The sequence below is a fragment of the Ursus maritimus genome, unplaced genomic scaffold, assembly GCF_017311325.1.
Source record: "Ursus maritimus isolate PB19 unplaced genomic scaffold, ASM1731132v1 scaffold_23, whole genome shotgun sequence".
NCBI lineage: Eukaryota > Metazoa > Chordata > Mammalia > Carnivora > Ursidae > Ursus > Ursus maritimus.
The window spans coordinates 41,222,115-41,241,380 of NW_024424786.1; the positions used below are offsets into that span (position 1 = coordinate 41,222,115).

The 19,266-nt window shown below is 50.9% G+C and overlaps 1 protein-coding gene across 2 annotated transcripts; it reads left to right on the top strand.

The window, feature by feature from the left end:
* Nucleotides 1–577: 577 nt before the first annotated feature.
* BBS1 (Bardet-Biedl syndrome 1) lies at nucleotides 578–18,260 on the top strand. 2 transcript variants are annotated; one of them, XM_040639462.1, is made up of 17 exons: nucleotides 578–636; nucleotides 974–1,047; nucleotides 1,147–1,181; nucleotides 3,461–3,733; nucleotides 3,845–3,891; nucleotides 4,034–4,072; nucleotides 4,202–4,274; nucleotides 5,758–5,889; nucleotides 6,838–6,944; nucleotides 8,251–8,371; nucleotides 8,516–8,674; nucleotides 10,221–10,290; nucleotides 10,744–10,902; nucleotides 13,401–13,534; nucleotides 14,548–14,682; nucleotides 15,364–15,450; nucleotides 15,652–18,260. In XM_040639462.1, exons 1-17 carry the CDS (start codon nucleotides 590–592, stop codon nucleotides 15,736–15,738), a joined length of 1,779 nt encoding a protein of 592 aa, XP_040495396.1. In that variant the 5' UTR covers nucleotides 578–589; the 3' UTR covers nucleotides 15,739–18,260. The 2 variants fall into 2 exon arrangements, with proteins under 2 accessions (XP_040495396.1, XP_008707277.1); XM_008709055.2 differs by having other exon boundaries at nucleotides 590–636; nucleotides 971–1,047.
* The last annotated feature ends 1,006 nt before the right edge of the window (nucleotides 18,261–19,266 follow it).

Sequence of the window (19,266 nt, forward strand, 5' to 3'; positions counted from 1 at the left end):
TCTACACGATGAGACACAGCCGCAAGGAGGAACGTTGTACGATTTTTACAGTCCTCCTTTTCGGCATTTCCTGTATTTTAAAATACTCCAGGAACCTAAAAGCTGGAAACCCTCGATTTCAGTCAATCCTAGGATTTAATCTCTTAACCAACTGTGCTTTGTTTCTCTGAGCCCAGGCCTCTAGAATAAGATGGGAAGAAAGGACATAAACCCCTTTTCAGCCGAGTTAACCATGAAGAGGAAGAGGGTGTGGAATTCGTTTCACTGCTCAGAAACACTAGAGAGGCTGCTCTCCAGGCCAGAGGGTCCCACCAATAATACAGAGATTGCAGGGCCCAGAGGTTCCAGCTGGGAAGGAGCAAAGATAAATCCTACGAGCCGGGGTGAGGGATTGCGCCTCAGCAGGCAGAAACCCAACTAACAGGCCAGCATATTCTGCCTGCATGGTGGCCGCTTGGCCCGGGGCCGGAAAGCCGAGCGCCCGGAACCTTTCTACGCGCTCTTCCCAGCGCGCTTCCCAGAGCCCGGGCGCTTTTGGGCGTTGCGCGGCGGCCGGCGGGAGCCGGTTGCTAAGGCGACGCCTGCAAAGATGGCTGCTGCGTCTTCGTCCGATTCCGACAGCGGCAGAGCTGAGAGGTGAAGGCCGGGTCCTCGAGGCCTCTTTTCCTACAAATGTAAAGAGGGGGGCTGGGGCCCGGGATCTGGGCTCCTGCGCTTCTCAGAAAGCGCTGGCAGTCCTTGAAGGGATCTGAGGGTTCAAATAGGGAAACTGAGGCCCAAGGAGTGAATGAATGTGCGTGTGTGTGACTCGAGGTCACTCTGTGAGCCTCTGGTGGAGCCTGGACTTGGCCCCAGACGTCTGTACCCCCATTTCAGAACCCCCTACACACCTCACTCTCAGAGACTGGCTCCCGCAGTTTTCTTCCCCTCCCCTGGGACTCAGCCGCCTACTCTTCCCCTTCTCTCCCAGCAGTGAGGCCAGTTCGAAATGGCTGGACGCACACTACGACCCCATGGCCAACATCCACACCTTTTCCGCCTGCCTGGGTGAGTCTCTGGGACCAGGAGATGGAGTCAAATAACGGTTCTGTAGCGAAGTCTCAAGGATTGGGAAACCCTGGCTTATGGCCCTTTTGTGTTTTCCAGCGCTGGCAGATTTGCACGGGGATGGGGAGTACAAGGTAAGCGTATCCCCCGGGGAGAAGGAGAACTGGGGCATGGAGGAGCATCAGAAGTGAGATGTCCTAATAGCTCCAAAGAAGTTCAGCATAATCTGGAACTCAGGTGTACCCTGAAAAAAGTACATTTCGTGTCAAATTTTATTTTTATATGGATGGTGAAGAGAACCTGTTGATTTCGTAAAACAGGTTGCAGGAAGGAAAGCAGAAGGAATGCTGCTGGCGATTCTACTAAGACAAAGCCTCTTAATTTTGTTAACTTGTAATTCTTTGCTGGAAGGACACGTCTCTTGGTTGGGGGTGGGGCATTGGAATCTGGAGAGAAAGTAGAAGGGAGGGAAGGGAGAGTTTTATGTTTATTCAAAGGGCATAGATTTTAAGATTAGCCACGAGCTGATAATTTTTGAAGCTGGATGCTGGGTATTGGGAGGTTCATTATATGAATCTCTCTGCTTTTGTATATGACTGAAACCTACCGTAGTAAAAAGGTTGAGTTTTAAGTTTAATTTAAAACACAAAGATAAATAAAATGTAAATAAATTAATTAATTCAAAAATTGGCAATTTGGAAAGCGACCAGCCTGCTGTGTGTCAGGCATTGTACAGGCACTAAGCTAAGAAATGAGTCAGCACACGGTTGGGAGGAGATGCAGACAATGGCCTTAGTTTATCCATGATATCGACTGACTACCTAGTGTGTGCTTGGCACTGGGTTTATAGCAGTGAAAGGTAGAGAAATCACAGCCTCAATAACATGAAGTATGAGATGCTTTTGTGTAATACTTTTTAAATAGCTAGTTTGTTGATTCCCAGCACCTAGCCGAGTACCGGGCACAAATTAGGGACTCAGTAAATACTTGCGGAGTAAACGTGTGGATACTAAAATCGAATATATGGAAAGTATGTGAGCAGCAAGGAGAGGATGATGAGATCTATCTGGAGGTACCAGGAGGCAGTAATATGTGAACTGGGTATTGAAGGATGAATGAAATGTATCAAGATGGTATGGAGGAGAGAAGGGGGAAGGCATCCCAGTCAGAGGGAACAGTACAAGTGGAGGCACAGAGGCTTAGAAGTTTGTAGCATATTTGGAAAGAGTAAATTTGGATTAGAAAGTGAAAACCATGGGGCGCCTGGGTGGCACAGCGGTTAAGCGTCTGCCTTCGGCTCAGGGCGTGATCCCGGCATTATGGGATCGAGCCCCACATCAGGCTCCTCCGCTATGAGCCTGCTTCTTCCTCTCCCACTCCCCCTGCTTGTGTTCCTCCTCTCGCTGGCTGTCTCTATCTCTGTCAGATAAATAAATAAAATCTTAAAAAAAAAAAAAAAAGAAAGAAAGAAAGTGAAAACCAATATAAAATAGTAGTTAAGACCACTGGCTTAGATTCAGACAAACCTAGATTCCAGCCCCAGCTCTACCACCTACTTGAGTGACTTTTACCTAACATCTCTGAGCCACAGCTTCCCCGTCTGTGAAATGGAGCTAATAATAGTACCTGTCTCATAAATTGTTGAAAGGATTAAATGAAAGGATGCATGTAGTTTCTGGTGTGGCTCCTGGCACACTGTGCGTTCTCAGAAGCCAGACATTCTTGGCAGCCCCCATTCTGGCTGGAGCATAGCATGGATGGGAAGGTGGTGGAAAACAAGCTGGAAACTAGATCAGAGAGGCCTTGGAAACCTTGCTTGAGAGAATGGGCTTGCATGGCAGCCGCAGTGGCTTGGAGGATGGATTAGAGGGTGGAAAAGAGGGACCGAGGAGCTTGATTCTCCTCTCTGTCCAGATACATCCTGCTCTGCATGCATGCTTGTGCTTCTTTGGCTCTGTTCCCAGTTGGAAGCCAGGCCTCAGAGGCCCAGAGAGGGGTTTCCAGCACCCCCACTGACCTCAGCCACTCTCCACTGTCCAGAATAGTGCCTGGCATGGAGCGGACTCTGAAAAGATGTTTACCGAATGAATAATGAAAACATCATCTGCCACCTAACTTCTCACTAGCACTCACCAGGTTCCGTAATTCATTACCTCATTGGATTTTCACTGCAAGGGTCATGAGTTAGATATTCCCGTTTTGTGGGTGGGAAGACTGAGGCTTAGCAAGTTTCATCAACTTTCCCAAGGTCACACATCTTGCAAGCCTTATTGCAAAGTCTCCTTGCCCCCCACTTAGTGCACCAGTGTGGGAGTGAATGAGTGTGCACTAGTGAAAAGGCTAAGCCCAAGAAGGGAGTCAGTGGAGGGGTCTTTAGACCTTGAGCCTGGAGTAAGCCAGCCTCTTTCTACAGCTGGTGGTGGGGGACCTTGGCCCCGGTGGGCAGCATCCCCGCCTGAAGGTACTCAAAGGACCCACAGTGCTGACCGAAACTCCCTTACCTGCGCTGCCAGCTGCGGCTGCCACCTTCCTCATGGAGCAGCACGAGCCGCGGACGCCGGCTCTAGCACTCGCCTCAGGCCCTTGTGTGTATGTGTATAAGAATCTTCGGCCCTACTTCAAGTTCAGCCTGCCCCAGTTGCCTCCAAACCCCCTGGAACTAGATCTTTGGAACCAGGCCAAGGAGGTAAGTGATGTCGCGTATGGGAATAAGGCAAAAATGGCGGCCACTGAGTCATCCTCATTCCCTGCCTGACTCTGGAGCTCACAGGCTTACCTTTCTTCCTTGCTGTCATAGGACCGGATTGACCCCTTGACCCTGAAGGAGATGCTGGAAGGCATCCGGTGAGAGCCCACTTATCCCTTCATATGCCTCCCACCCGTCCCTCAATCCCCCAGCCCCTCTCCTTCATCCCAGTGCTCTCCGTCTGACGCCCAGGGTCCTGTTCCTCAACTAAATCTGCCATGATTGCCCCTCTCCTTTCAGGGAGAAGGCAGAGGTGCCTTTGTCTGTACAGTCACTCAGGTAAGGGCCCTGTGGAGGGCCAGGGCTCCCGAAGCTCCGGGGGGGGGGGGGGGGGAGGGGAGTGGCTAAGGAGTGGCCTGTGGGGGGAGGTAGCTCAGGCCTTGCAGGTGCCAGTTCTCTTGCGTGCAGGTTCTTACAGCTGGAGCTGAGTGAAATGGAGGCATTCGTGAGCCAGCACAAGTCCAAGTCCATCAAGCGGCAGGTAACGTCCCTTGTCTCTTTATCTCCCTGTAAAAAATACGGACAATTTTTTAAAAAGACAGTGTGACATCAGTGGTAGATTCTACAGCCAAACGTGACTAGTTTCACTTTGCAGTTTCTTTTCCAGCCCTGGCCACACATATACGGTCGCAAAGCTGCAGAGTCTTCTCTGTTTTCAGTTAGCAGCGGCAGCTTTGAATTGATATAGAGTTATATAACTTGACATGACTTTTATTGTCGTAAGAGTAAAGGTAACATATTTTCTCTTCATAAATATGCTTTATAATTTGCTTCCTTTGAATACACAACATTATATCTTGAGCATTTAGTCTTTAAGAACTCCATTCTTAATGGCCCCTTAATTATTTCATTATTAGTTATTTCATTCATAGTTTATGTAACTGTTCACATACATTGAATAAGAAATGTATCCCTTTTTATTCACTTCATATTTTTCTTAGCTATAATTTTAATGGTTTTACTGATGAACCTATTCATTAAACTCTGGTGGTTACTGACCTAGGGGCTGGTCCTCAGTCCAGTCCCAGGGCTGCTGGCTGCGTTTTAGAAAGCTTCATGGAAACCCTCCACTTCCTGTAGAAGCCACTTGAGCCAAAGGCACGGAACAACCAACGCATGCCCTGCTTTTTGGCTAGCCTTAGACCTGCTGATCAGCAGCTCACATCCAGAGTTACCAATATCTTCGAGTACTTACAAAATCATGAAGTGAATTCACTATTGCTTAAAAGAGGCGGTTTGGGGGAGGGAGGAAATCTTTCCAAGATATATATGTCATCATTATATAATTGGGAGCCATTACTATCCACGTTTCTGTAACCTTTCTCTTTCCACTAGGTATCGAGAATGATTCCTCTTTTTTAATCTTAAAGATAATCACACAGTGAGCAGTTTTATCCAAAGAAATATTTTGGTCCTGCTAAATTATTTTCATAGGAGAAATTCCTAAAAAAGGGAACATCCTCTTCTCTTTTGTTTTTTCTCCAATCACAATCACAAAAGGAACATGTGCCCACTGTAGAAATTCTAGAAAAGCACAATGAAGAAGTTAAACATCCTCTGTGGTTTCATTGTCCAGAGATAACCAGTTTTTGTATTTATGAGTTTAGCCTTCCAACATGTTTTTTTATCCAGATTTTTTTTACACTCGGATTATACTAACATTTTACCTGTTTTTTTTCTCTTAATACATTAGAATTATTCTGCTTGTCATTGAATCTTTTAAAATGTGATTTTTCAAATGACTGCATGGTTTTTGATCAAATGGAAATTTGTAATTGACTTAAGCCTCTTTTTTAGAAAGTTAGGTTTGTTGCAATAAACACTTTTGTACATAAAACGTCTGTCACATCTCTGATACTCTTCCACCTCCTTTGCCCTCTTTCTTCCCTCCTTTGGTGTCCTGGGGGTGTCTGTGGGGATGGTGTGTGGGCACGCCCTTAGTGACTCCTGAAGTCCTTCTTCAGACAGTCATCACCACCATGACCACCTTAAAGAAGAACCTGGCTGATGAGGATGCTGTGTCCTGCCTGGTGCTGGGCACTGAGAACAAGGAGCTCCTGGTGCTGGACCCGGAGGCCTTCACCATTTTGGCCAAGGTCAGTGTGGGGCCTGGCCCTGGGCACAGCTAGGGCCCCGGCTGCATTCCCTCCCTCTATTCCCCCACATCTCCTGCCCGTAGTTCTTGGTAGTGCATGTTGTAGAAAACTTATAAGTTATGTAGATAAGCGTAAAGAAAAAAGTATATATCCAAGAAAATACCACCACCCATAATATCTACCATTAAAGTTTTGGTGTGTCTTTCCAGAATTTTCATATTGAGACACAGATATATAACTTATAAATATATTTTTTTACAAAAATGACTTAGCGGTAGAGGATCACGTAACCTGTTCTTTTTCACATAATAGTAGCCCATCAATATCTGTCTATATCTATACAGAAAACCACATCAGCCTTTTTTTTCCTTTGTGAGAGAGCATGAGCAGGGGAGGGGCAGAGGGAGAGGGAGAGAGAGAATCTTAAGTAGGCCCCATGCTCAGCACAGAGCCTGACCCAGGTCTCAGTCTCACCACCCTGAGATCCTGACCTGAGCCCAAATCAAGAGTTGGACACTGAACCGACTGAGCCAGCCAGGCGCCCCCACATCAGCCTTTTTAAAGGCCACATGATACCCATTATATAAATATACTATGATTTATTTACCTTATCACTTATTGCATGTTTAAGTTGTTTTCGGTTTTCACGATTATTAACACCCCTGCAGTAAACTTCCTTGCCCAAACATCTGTCCATCCTCAGCTAAATACTTCTTCAGGATGCATTCCTAGAGGTGGCATAGTTTAGTGGAAGGGGATAGACTTAAAGGCTTTTGCTACATGTTGCTGAGTTTCCCTCCAGAAAAAATTGAACACGTTCAAACTATGACCCACAGTGAGTGAGGAGATTGGGAATTCAGACAAGGAACCAACTCAGAGGAGTTACTTCAAGGTAAGGAAGGACAGGGGCACCAGAAAAATTGAGATGTTTGAACCTCTCCTTTGCAGATGAGCTTACCCAGCGTCCCTGTCTTCCTGGAGGTTTCCGGCCAGTTCGACGTAGAGTTCCGGCTTGCCGCTGCCTGCCGCAATGGGAACATCTATATCCTGAGACGGTAGCCGCATCGTGGTCTCGGGGCCAGCAAGAACATCTCAGAACCCGGGTGGTTTTAGTAGGGGCTTTGGAGCTGGTATTCAGGCATGGGAAGAGCTGGGAACTTCATAGAGAAGGCTGAGCTCATGTGCGTAGGGGGCCATCTGGAGGCTTGTGTGACAGGGACTGGCAAAGTGAGAGACTGGGCGGGGTGGCTGTAACACGTGAGCAGTGCAGTCAGATGGGAAGAAGTAAAAATAGCCTCCCGTTTGCTGCATGGCTTTATGGGTGTGTAACACTTCTTGACGCATTAGGGTTGATACTCTTTACAACATTCATCTTCTAATTCACGAAATATCTTCGAGCACCCACTATGTATTAAGCATTATATAAGGTATCGGGCATGTGCTGATGTATTGTTAAATGGTATAAACATTGTCCCTGCATGCTTCGGAGGAAAAATACCAGCTCAATGGGAAAAAATAACAGGGCCAGGGTGATCAGTGAACACCTGTCTGTGGAGATAATGTGGAAGGTTAAGAAGGAGCCAGTTGTTCTAAAAGTGGGGAAGAAGTGTTGCAGGCAGAGAAAACTTGAGCAAATTCAAGATGGGAAGGACACTGGCGTGTGCTCCTCAAGCTTGATGGGCAAGGAGGAGGGCGGAAGGAGGTGTGTGGGGACCAGGTCTGGCTCAGGCATGGCCTGTTAGGACACGGTAAGGATTTAGAATTTGAAAACAATTTGGGGGTTTTAATCAGAAGAATGATGTGAGCCATTTATATTTTTAAGAGATTGCTCTGCTGGGTGGAGAGTAGATTGGAAGGAGGCCCAGAGACCAGAGGGAGGCTCTCAGATGGGATATAATCATCAGACGTGGAAAGGAAGAAAGCGGAGCCATAGCTTGTGATTTGTAGACAAGGATTACCCCTTCTTTCTAGATAAGAGAAACTGAGATTTAGAAGCCAGGAAACTGAAAACAGTGCATTTCCAGAGCAGACTTCTCATGCATTTCTGATGAGTTGCTAAACTGCCTAAGTCTGCTAGCGCCTCGTCTAGCCTACGGTACACTCACTGTCAACCATTCAATGCCAGGTTCTCACACAAATCACTGCAGTAAAGGCAGCAGGGAGACCGGGAAAGAAAACACACTTCGTGTTATCCAAGGTCACACAGGGGCTAAGTGGTAACGGTGGAAATAGTACTATGGCCATCTGCTTTTGGGCCAGGATTCCTTCTGGGATAGTTTGTGGGGCTTAGAAAGAGGAGGGTCAGCCAGGGAAGGAGAGAAGGTTTCTCTGGGGCTTGGAGAGTATGTCTTTATTCCACAGAGACTCTAGGCGCCCCAAGTACTGCATCGAGCTGAGCGCCCAGCCTGTGGGGCTTGTCCGGGTACACAAGGTCCTGGTGGTGGGCAGCACCCAAGAGAGCCTGCATGGCTTCACCCACAAGGTATGGCTCCCGGACAAGCATCATCCCTCACCCCGTCCACATATGTCTCCCTGGTTCCCCTTTAGCAAGGGATTCCTTCTGGCGTCCCTTTCCCTGCAACTCTAGCCACCCCTTCTTTCCATGCCGTGCCCTGAACCCTCCCAGGGTAAGAAGCTGTGGACGGTGCAGATGCCAGCAGCCATCCTGACCATGAACCTCCTGGAGCAGCGCTCGCGGGGCCTGCAGGCCGTCATGGCTGGGCTGGCCAATGGAGAAGTCCGCATTTACCATGATAAGGCCCTGCTCAATGTCATCCGCACCCCGGTGAGCTGCTCGCTTTTCTTTGCCCCCCATTCCCACCTCTGGGGCTTCTTAGCTGCCTCTCCTGATCCCACTCCACCTGATAACCTTGACTTTTGATATATATATTTTTAAGATTTTATTTATTTATTTGAGAGAGAAAGCACAAGCATGAGCAGAGGCGGGGGGGCAGAGCAGGGGAGAGGAGGAGGGAGAAGCAGACTCCCCGATGAGCAGGGAGCCCGGTGCAGGGCTTGATCCCAGGACCTCGAGATCATGACCTGAGCTGAAGGCAGATGCTTAACGACTGAGTTAGCCGGGTGTCCCTTGATGTATTTCAGAAACATTTGTTGAGCACCTCATAAGCACAACTCACTGTATTGTGGGGGATAAAACGATGTCTAAATCCTGCCTTCAGGGAATTTATAATCTAAGGTGACAGCCAACCAGAGACACAACTAATTGAAATACAAGCGAGACTAGAGCAGAGCAGAGTACTGACAAAGCCCAGAGGGCGCCTGGTGACTGGGGGTGGTGGTGGTGGATAGATGGGGGTGGAACTCACAAGTCATTTCTCAGAGCAAGTGACAATTCTACTGGGCCTCGAAACAGTTTGGCAAGTGAATACATAGAGGAAGAACATTCCAGACTGGAAACAGCATGAGCAAAGGCTGAGAGGCAGGAGTATTCTTGATTAAGGAATCCAGGTGGCTTGATGAGTTTGGACCAGTTTTTCAAACACTAAGTTGTGAGTCATTAAATTAATTTCATCAGTCACAACCAGCAACAGAAGAAAGAAAGCTCAGAGTATATCACATGTGAAACTTGGTGTATGTATGTATAAAGTGTCCTATGTCACAGTATCAAGTTTGAAAGCAGCTGGTTTGGCCCGCAGGCTGTTGGGGGACAGGTGAGGTGGGGTTTGGGGGATCGGTAGAGGAGAACAGAAAAGGCGGATTGGAGTCAGATATGGAAGGCCTTAAATTGTTCTAACAAGGAGGACAAAAGCCACTGGAAGTTTTTTGGCGGAAAACAGACATGATCATGTTTGTATTTTGAAAAGCAGCAATGTGAAGGACAGACGGGGGAGAAACACTAGGCTGGGGGCCTCTTAGAAAGCTGAGCCCAGGGGCGCCTGGGTGGCTCAGTCGTTAAGCATCTGCCTTCGGCTCAGGGCGTGATCCCAGGACCCTGGGATCGAGCCCGGCATCGGGCTCTCTGCTCCGCTGGGAGCCTGCTTGTTCCTCTCCCACTCCCCCTGCTTGTGTTCCCTCTCTCGCTGGCTGTCTCTCTCTCTGTCAAATAAATAAATAAAATCTTTAAAAAAAAAAAAAAAAAACGAAAGCTGACCCCAGAAGCCCGGTGGCATTCATTCTGGAGCTGTGGCCGTGGCAAGTTGGAAGGCAGATGAGAAATACAGGGAATATTTAAGAGGCAGCATTGCCCCAGGCCTTCCCTCACATCTCTTTATTATATCATATCCGGGGTCTCCCAACCTTATCACCCCATCCCAGACTTGCTCTCCTTTCCAAGATATTTTCCCCCCTAAACTCTGGTGTCTCCATCCTAGGATGCAGTGACCAGCCTTTGCTTTGGCCGCTATGGGCGGGAAGATAACACCCTCATCATGACTACGCGGGGTGAGCGGACTCAGACCTGGCAGGGGTTTTAGAGTTAGGCGCCAAGGTGACAGGCCAGATCCTGGGAAGGAGGGGGTGGATGTGAAGCACAGGCAGGCCTGGCTTTGGAAAGCAAGGCCTGCGGACACATGTCCTGTCTGGGGCTGGCTCGTCAGCACTGTGATTGTGCTGCTGACGGGCCAGTGTCTCCAGGTCCCCCGAGTCTCCTCAGAGCCTGCCACGATGCCAGGAACATCACAGTCGATAAGTGACTGCTGAGTGAATGAATGAATGAATGAATGGTAGGACATTGTTAAGACACACTTTATTCTTTCTAGAAGCCCAGAATCTCAGCGAGAAGACAGACGTGGACAGAAATGGCTCTATCTGAGGCAGATTGTTTGGGGAGGACAGACGGGAATGTTGGGTAGAAATGGGAAGGACAAATCCGTTTCTGTCTGTCCGCTCCCCCAGGCGCTGGCCTGATCATCAAGATCCTGAAGCGTACAGCAGTGTTTGTGGAAGCGGGAGGTGAGGCGGGCCCCCCACCAGCCCAGGCGATGAAACTCAGTGTGCCCCGAAAGACCCGGCTTTATGTGGATCAGACACTGCGAGAGCGGGAGGCTGGCACCGGTGAGACTCAGACCAGGTCCTTCCTCTTCCTTCTCCGTGGTTCTGAAGCAGCGAGAACCGGGTGAACCCGCTTAGGTGCCCTAAGCACTGGGAGACCTGGGCAGCCAGGCAGGTCTCCTGCCTCTGGAAGTCCAGAGACAGCCCAGGAGGTACACTCTGCCTACAACACCTGCCTCAGGGCGGAAGATGCTGTGGGTGAGGGCCCTGTAAACGCAGAGGAGAGAACAGTTGCTTCTAGATGAGGAATTCTTATGAGAGAAATAGAATTGGACCAGGGTTCTTCCTTTTCCCACTCGTTTTTTCCTGCTCTTGCGCTCACTCTTCCATTTATTCACTACCTGTGATTATCCCACACCTTCTGCCAGGTGCGTTGAAATAGGCTGCGCCCACCGGAGGAGCTCAGTCTCCCGTGCTAACTTCATGTTGCATGACAGGTGTAGAAGAGTCTCTGCAAAGAGGTCTCTGGTGAGGCTCACAGACGATTTCGCAGTGAGGAAGTTGGCCCGGGAGCCTGGGAGAGGCTTCAGAGAGAGGTGACATTGGACTTTGCCCTGAAATGATTACAAGTCCACCAGCCAAAAAGGGGTGGGGAAGGGAGATTCAGGCCGAGGTGTGAGTAGAGAGGCACAGGACCCTACCTGGATCCTAGCAACAGCTGCCATGTAGTCACAGGCGCCGTGTGGGAAGGCCGGGTGGCCAGAGCAGAAGCTGGCAAGGCAGGTCACAGCTGGCTCCAGAGGGGCCTGGAATGCAAAGCTGAGACATTTGGTTGATTCTAGGTGGTGGGGGCTGGGAAAGATGTCAAACAGAAAAATACAGTAACTCAGCCAGCTCTGTTTCATAAAGGGACCTTGCTTGTACTTTTAAGGGATAAATTAGAGGATAAAAGAGCTAGCCGGCTATTGTAGCCTAGAGAATCCAAGAGAAGCAATTGAAACATTTGAGAAATAATTAGGAAGTTCCCTACGGTGACCAAATGTAAAATATACCAAAAAATCAATAACTTGGTATATACTGCTGGTAACCAGTCAGAAAATATAATGCAAAATTTCCGTTCACAATAGCAACAAAATCCATAGAAGTAAATTTAACAAGAAAAATGGCAGTCTAAGAAAGAAAGTTACAAAACTCTCCAGGACATAAAAGACCACCCGAATATTTCAATGATGAGACTTCCCAAGTCTCAGGTAGCAAGATCTAATGCGTTAAAGCTGTTGATTAATTAATTAACAGCTTCTAAAATTAACGTAGGAACATAGCAGTGTTACAGGGAAAATCCCAATAGGGTTTACTTTGAGGACTTGACCAGTTGATTCTAAGAGTAAATCTAAGAAATTGGGGGTGGAGGGTTTAAGAACGAGGGGACCTGGCCGGTCAGCAGAGTGATCTATGAAGCTGTAGGGATTGGCAGCTGTGGTAGGACTACAGAAACCGCCACCGATCCGGGCACATCTAGAAAGTTTCAAAACAGACCCTCCTCCATGTGGAAGGTCCGTGTGTGTTAAAGGTGTCACTTTAGATTAGTGGGGAGAGGAGAGACTGTCCAAAAAGCATCATTAGGACAACTTGCTTCTTGAAAAACAAAACAGAACTCTACTTCAAACCAAACACAAATGTTCATTCTGAATAAATTAAAAATGTAAAAGTACCAGAGGAAAAAAGAAAGATTAATGGATGGGGTACCATAAAGACGTAAAACTCCTGAGTGGCAGAAGCCACTTACACAAGGAAGGGAGCAAGAACGGCCTGGGAAACCAGCGTGCGAAGTCTGGAAGAGTCCCAGAGGGAACGGAGGGGGCGTGGGCTCTGGAGACAGCCTTGAGGAAGAGGCCTCAGGCCTTGGCATTGACTAGCCGTGAGGGCAGAACCAGGGTAACTCGGTGGATGGGGATGTGGTGACGGAGGTAAGGAGATGAGTGGGTCTCTGCAGTGCTGAGTGTGAGGTGTTGGTGGGATGTCCGGGTGGAGGTGACGATCACGCAGTTAGAAGCAGGAGGCGGGCCCAGGCATGAGTTGCCGGAGTCACAGCACGCAGTGTTGCGAGTGGATGCGGGCCGGGCCTGAGCGGGACACTGCAGACTCGGTAGAGACGAGTCCCCATGCTCAGGAGCCCGAGGTGGTTCCTCACTGGGGCGCTCACGCTGGGGCAGGGCATCAACTGTCCAGAGGAGGAGGATGGAGGACAAGACTCAAGGGAATACCGGCCCTGAAGGCAGAATCGCAGGAGCCGCCCAGGAGACTGCGACTGTGCGTGCAGGCAGCGCGGTGGTAGGAAATCAGGAAGGAGGGGGCAGCGTGTGGCCCACAGCGTCCTGTGTCACTGGAAGCCAGGCTGTTGTACCTCCCTCCTCCCTTTCCCCATGTTCCCCGCCCCCGCCGACCCAGCCTTCCTCTTGCGTGTCTGAGCAGCTGCCCACGCAGGACACCCCTCTCCCCCGCCTCTGCCCCCTCCTGCCCTCCTGCCCTCCAGCACCAGCCCTTTGTGCCCCTCTCCTCAGCCATGCACCGGACCTTCCAGACTGACCTCTACCTCCTGCGCCTGCGGGCCGCCCGTGCCTATGTGCAGGCCCTCGAGTCCAGCCTGAACCCTGTGTCTGTGACGGCCCGGGAGCCCCTCAAGCTGCACGCTGTGGTGAGTGAACACCCGTGTGGGGGGAGTCAGGCCACCTCAGGGCCAGAGGGCCAGAGGTCAAGGGTGAGTAGGAACCCCTCAGCCCCAGAGCTAATTCTGTGCCCACTAGGCCTTGTGCCTGCTTCTCACCTCCGTAGGCCCAGAGACCAAGTCTCTGTCTTCCTGCAAGAGGGTGCCCTGTCTCCTCCTCTCTGCTGCGCTGCCTCTTCCCCTCAGCCGGCCGCAGAGTGGGCCATACTCCCCGGCTCCCTTGGCCTCAGACAAGCCCCCAGATTCGGGGCAGGGCATGCAAGTAGTCACCTTGGGACGTTTCTTCCCAGGACCGGAGGGGCTCTGACAGCTATGGTACGAGGAAGAAAGCTGTTCATTTCAGTAACCACAGGCAGCCTGAGGTGTTAGGACAGCCTGGTACAGGGAAGGGAAGTCCTGAGACTTGCCCGCACATGGGAGGAGGAGCCCCTGCATTCAGACACACGTGACCGCAAGGTCGTCTGGCCTCTGGCCCGTGCTAAATGGGTCCCGGAGGTGCGCTGTCTGACCCAACTGGGTTTCCGATTTCTCTTTCCCTAAAGGAAGTGCATAGATAGAGGAAGAGGCTGCAGAGCAACTGAGGCTAAGAGGGAGGAAAATGGAGTCATTGTGGCCACCACAGGACGAGAGTGGCTGTGGGGAGAGCCTGGGAAGACAGGGGCAGGGACAGTGGTGAGGCCACAGGTGAGGCCACAGCTTGCGTCCTCAGGCCAGCTCTGCCTCTGACCAGCTTGCTGAGTGGCCTGCATCAAGCCGCTTCCCCTCTCTGGGCCTCTGCGGATCTCCATGCAAACAGGAGCCGGCCTTCTGGGCTTCCGAGGGGCCTCTTGATGAGGGGCAGGACTGTGCGTTAGAGCAGTTGGAAGAAGGTGATGCGAGGACATTGATGAGAAAGCCAGAGGGCAGGGCCAGGGCATATCGGATTCAGTGCCCGGGGCTACTGGTCCTAAGGGCTTTCTCCACCTGCCCCACTGTCTCCACAGGTTCAGGGCCTGGGCCCCACCTTTAAGCTCACACTTCACCTGCAGAACACCTCAGCAGCCCGACCCATCCTGGGGCTGCTGGTCTGCTTCCTGTACAACGAGGTGCTCTATGCCCTGCCCCGGGCCTTCTTCAAGGTACTGGGCCCGCCTCACGCCTCACTGAGACATGGCGTGAGAAAGACCAGCCGGGACCTGAGGAGGTGCCCGCAGAGCCTGAGCAGATCGGTGGTGAGGGAGCTGGCAGGTGGCTGCAGCCACAGACCAGGCTGGGGCATGGCAGCGACCTCTGGGGAGAATGCCCAAGACCTGCCTCGCTGCTTTTCTCCCAGCCTGAGAGAGGTCTCGGGGAGCCACACAGAAGGTTCTGGGAGAGCAGCTACAGTCGGGCTCCCACCTGTGCCTCTCTCAGAAGCCTGTTGGTGCTGGGATCCCAGAGCCCATCCTGCCTCACAGCCATGCCTGCGGTGGGAATGGGAGCTGCTCTCTGCCCCAAGGAGAATTTTCCACAGTGAAGGGCCTGCTTTCCCGCCAGGTCCAGACTGAGCCTAAGTTGGGAGGACCAGAAACTGAGAAAGACTCTGGCACTTGGTTGGGAGTCAAGAGGTCTGGGTTTAATCCTGGGCACACATGTGGTCCTGGAGCGTCCGCTCCCCTCACTGAACACGCATGCCCCGTGATTGGGCCTGTCAGCCCTGCCCGCCCTGCCAGGGTACACCGAATTCAGCTTCTGTAGCAGGCGGGAGAGTGCCCTGGAATCTGCCGAACACTGTCCAGGCATGAGGGCTGATTTCCTTACCGCTTTGTGCCCGAACTCAGGTCCCCTTGCTGGTGCCAGGACTCAGCTACCCCCTGGAGACCTTTGTGGAGAGTCTCAATGACAAGGGCATCTCAGACATTATCAAGGTAGGTGGCCCATTGGTAGTCCATGGGGAGGACAGTGAGAGTGAGGGGGACAAGGCTCAGATACGAGGTATCTGCAGCCTCCCCAGCCCCTCTGACAGAGCCCTGGTGACTGGAGCCAGCGTGACCAGGCCAGGCTTGTGTTTGCAGGGAGCAGGGAGGAAAAGGGACCTGCCCCCACTGCCATGGGCACTTCCTCTGTAGGTGCTGGTGCTTCGTGAAGGCCAGAGCGCACCCCTGCTGAGTGCCCATATCAACATGCCTGTGAGCGAGGGCCTGGCAGCCACCTGACCCCTGGACTGGTGTCGAAGCCCCTGCAGAATCAGGACCAGGAAGATCCAGCCCCTTGCACTGAGCTGGGCAGAGTCAGTGGCCCCAGGCCCGTTCCCCAAGCTGCAGTGTGTTGAGGCCACAGTTTCCTTCTCCTCTCCTAAGTGTCTCCTTTCTCACCACCCTGACTGCTGGGTGACCTATAGAAGCAGGTCAGTGAATACCCAGGAGGCTCAGCTCCTTCCCCCTCAGGAAATCCCAGGCATTTGCCCACTGGACTTCTCTGCTCCTCTATGCTCCCCACTTCCCTCCAGAAAACACACCCAGGTCTGAAGGAAGATCTTTGAAGTGGTTAAGGTGAGATGAGGGGCATCGGCCCAGCCTTCTCCTTTGCTGCTTTCTGTAGGCACATTACTTGTGTTGCTACAGGCCCAGGCCAGAACTGGCTACGGCCTGACCTGGGAGCCTCAGAGGCTTTTCTTGGGTAAGACTGAGCCCCCTGTTGCTGCCTGGGGTTCCAGAGGCTTGGCTGATGCTTGCTCAGCTTACATGCAAAACTCATGCTCTGATCGCTCCTTGTGAGCTAAACAGGGGCCCCCCTCTTTCTATTCAGGGGGCCCAAGGAGTAGCTGCCTCCCCACAGGCGGCTTTCCTGAAATTTGGGCTCAACCGAGGTCTCAGGCCTGTGATGCTCCATGAAGATAGCAAAGGGAGGAACCAGTGCCAGGAAGGCAGAGTGCCCGTGCAGGGAGCTGGTGACCTGAGCCCCCGGCAGGCTTCTGAAGACCACACAGCTGCTGCCCCAGACATGGATGGTCATGTCCATCCAGAAAGGGTGCCCGGGAGAGGAAGGCTCAGAGCAGAGGTGGGGCTGGGTGCACAGGAGAAGTGTTTCTGGAATCCCGGGAAGGTGGCACGGGAGGCGGAAGCCCAGAATGGCTCCTCTATGCCCTGGAGCGCAGATCAGTCACATAGTGGGAAGTTCACTGGGCAGTGGCCATAGTGTGAGAGAATGAGCTGGAAAGGCGTGGACCGGAGGCGTTGAGTGAGGCTTAACTCCGAGGGAAGGCACATGTTTAGACCACAAGGACCAGAGACCCACAGTCCTGGCCCTCAGTGCCTCCTGGAGCCCTGGCCAGTCTGCCTGGCCCACCTCTCAGCCCTCTGTTAGGCTGGTGCTACCAGGGCCACCCTGAGCCACTTGTGAGCCAGGAAGCCTGCTCCTTGAGGACCTGTGTCTTCCTCTGTCTGACCAGGTGCAGCCTAGCGTGCGGTAGGAATCTCAGGCTTGTAGGAAGTAACCAAATCCTTCTGGGCCAGTTTCTCCACATGTAAAATGAGGGAGTTTGACTAGATTCAGCTCTAGCATCCTGTGAGCTTGGCAGCCCCTCTAGAGGAAATGAGGAGTCAACTCCAGAAAGCAGATACTTGATAGGAGTAACTGCAGAGCTTTGGGCTTGATACCAAGGGCCCCCACCTAACTGCCGTGGCCAGGCAATAGCCTCTGTGTCCAGGACACCAGTGAGGGATTGAGGTGACACAGCTCACAGCCCGCCCCCTAACCCTTCCAAGGCATGCATTCTGGGGCCAGGTTAAGAGAAGCATGGGGTGGGGTACGTGGGTGGCTCAGTTGGTTGAGCGTCTTACTCTTGATCTCAGCTCAGGTCTTGATCTTGGGGTGGTGAGTTCACGCCCCGCGCTGGGCTCCACGCTGGGTGTGGAACCTACTTAAAAAAAGAGAGCGTGGGGTCTGGACCAAAGAAAGAGCCCATCCCGCTCCTCTGTGCACAGTCTGGCCACTCGCAGACGTAGCTCAGTTGGATCAGAACGGGGAAGGGTCTAGATCAGGCCAAGTGAGGCACAGTTGGGACAAGCAGGAGGTTTAACCCGGAAATGGAAAGATAAGTACAGGCAGGGTCACCGTCAGTCGGAGAGATTTCAACTTAACCCGGAGAACTTCCTGAGAGAGCTTATCAGAGATGGAAAGGCCTCCCCCAGAAGGTCTTAGCCCTTCGTCACTGGGCCTGGGCTCTCTCCTCACACGGTTGCGTGCTGGGCCACGTGACCAAAGACTCTCTTCTACCCCAATCAAGTGATGACTGTGTGAGCTTGGAACAAAAAGTCTGACCTGGATTCTGTTCGTAGCTATTCATGATGATGGAAGTGGAGAAACTTCCAGTGCCCAGCGCCTAATGGGAGTTTGTATGATGTGATAGGACATCCCTCCGTGAACTGTGTCGATGTGGACCCGTGTTCGTAGAGCAGCATGAAAGCAGAGACAGCGCCTGGTGCCCAGTGCCCTCGCTACGTAGAGCTTCAGGAGATTGTGGACATTAGGGATGAGGGGAGTTGGTATCTTTAAAAAGTATTTTTCTAAAAACATGGACCTACTTAGTACTATGGAGTTAGTTTATAACAAGAAAATAGCCTCTCCCCGTTCCCCGCTACGGCTCCCTTGCTAGAATCATTTTCAGTTCTCTTAGCTATTATTATTATTATTATTATTATTATTATTATTATTTCTTTTTTAGTAATTTCTGAGTCCATTGTGGGGCTTGAATTCACAACCCAAGATCGAGAGTCACATGCTGCACTGACTGAGCCAGCCAGGTTCCCCATTAGCTATTTATTTTAAAAATACGCTTCAGGACACGTGGGTGGTACAGCTGGTTAAGCATTCAGCTCTTGATTTTGGCTCAGGCCGTGATCTCAGGGTCAGGAGATTGAGCCCTGTGTCACGCTGAGTGAGGAGTCTGCTTTGGATTCTCTCCCGGGTGCCTGGGTGGCTCAGTTGGTTAAGCGTCTGCCTTCAGCTCGGGTCATGATTCTTGGGATTGAGCCCCACATCGGGCTCCCTGCTCGGGGGGGGGGGGGGAGTCTGCTTCTCCCTCTGCTCCTCCCCCCACTTGTGCTCTCTTTCGCTCGCTCACTCTCAAATAAATAAAATCTTCAAAAAAAAGATTCTCTTCTCTCCCTCTACTCCTACTCTGCCCCCTGCTCATGCTGTAAGAAAAAATATGTATTTGCTTATACTACTCTTGCTTGATTTCTTGTTCTAGACACTATCTGTTGGCTCCCTGTTGTAACAGATGAGGCTTTAGCCCTCTTGTGACAGTACCTCGCTCCCTTCTTTCCCCAGTTTTTAGGTAAATCAATATTCACTGTTTAAATTGCTACTTATATTACTATGGGAAAGTCACTCACTGCAGAGTCAAAAATTGGGATATAATTAAATTACTTTTGAATTTTTCGTGGAGTTAAAAATTGCCTTTTTTTTTTCATTTGCTTAGTTTTCTGTATATACCAATTGTTAATTCTTCCCCTACCCAGTCTGACAGTTCCTCTTTTTTTTCTGGACAGTCTCCTTCTTCCCCTGCCTCAGTGAAGACTGTTTGCTCGCTAGAACTGCTTCAGAGCATTTCTCCTGACTAGGTCCTCTGATTCCTGGGCCCCACATTATCTTTCATAGTTCTTTTACTCCTCATCTGGTGAAGCGTATCCACAAGTACCTTCTCTAAAAAGTCAGTAGAGTTAAAATTTTTAAGACAT

Coding starts and splice junctions, on each gene's coding strand:
- BBS1 (XM_008709055.2), top strand. CDS start 590: ATGGCTGCTGCGTCTTCGTCCGATTCCGACAGCGGCAGAGCTGAGAG. Junction 4,275..5,757: donor CCAAGTCCATCAAGCGGCAG/GTAACGTCCCTT, acceptor GTCCTTCTTCAG/ACAGTCATCACCACCATGAC. Junction 14,683..15,363: donor TGCCCCGGGCCTTCTTCAAG/GTACTGGGCCCG, acceptor GCCCGAACTCAG/GTCCCCTTGCTGGTGCCAGG.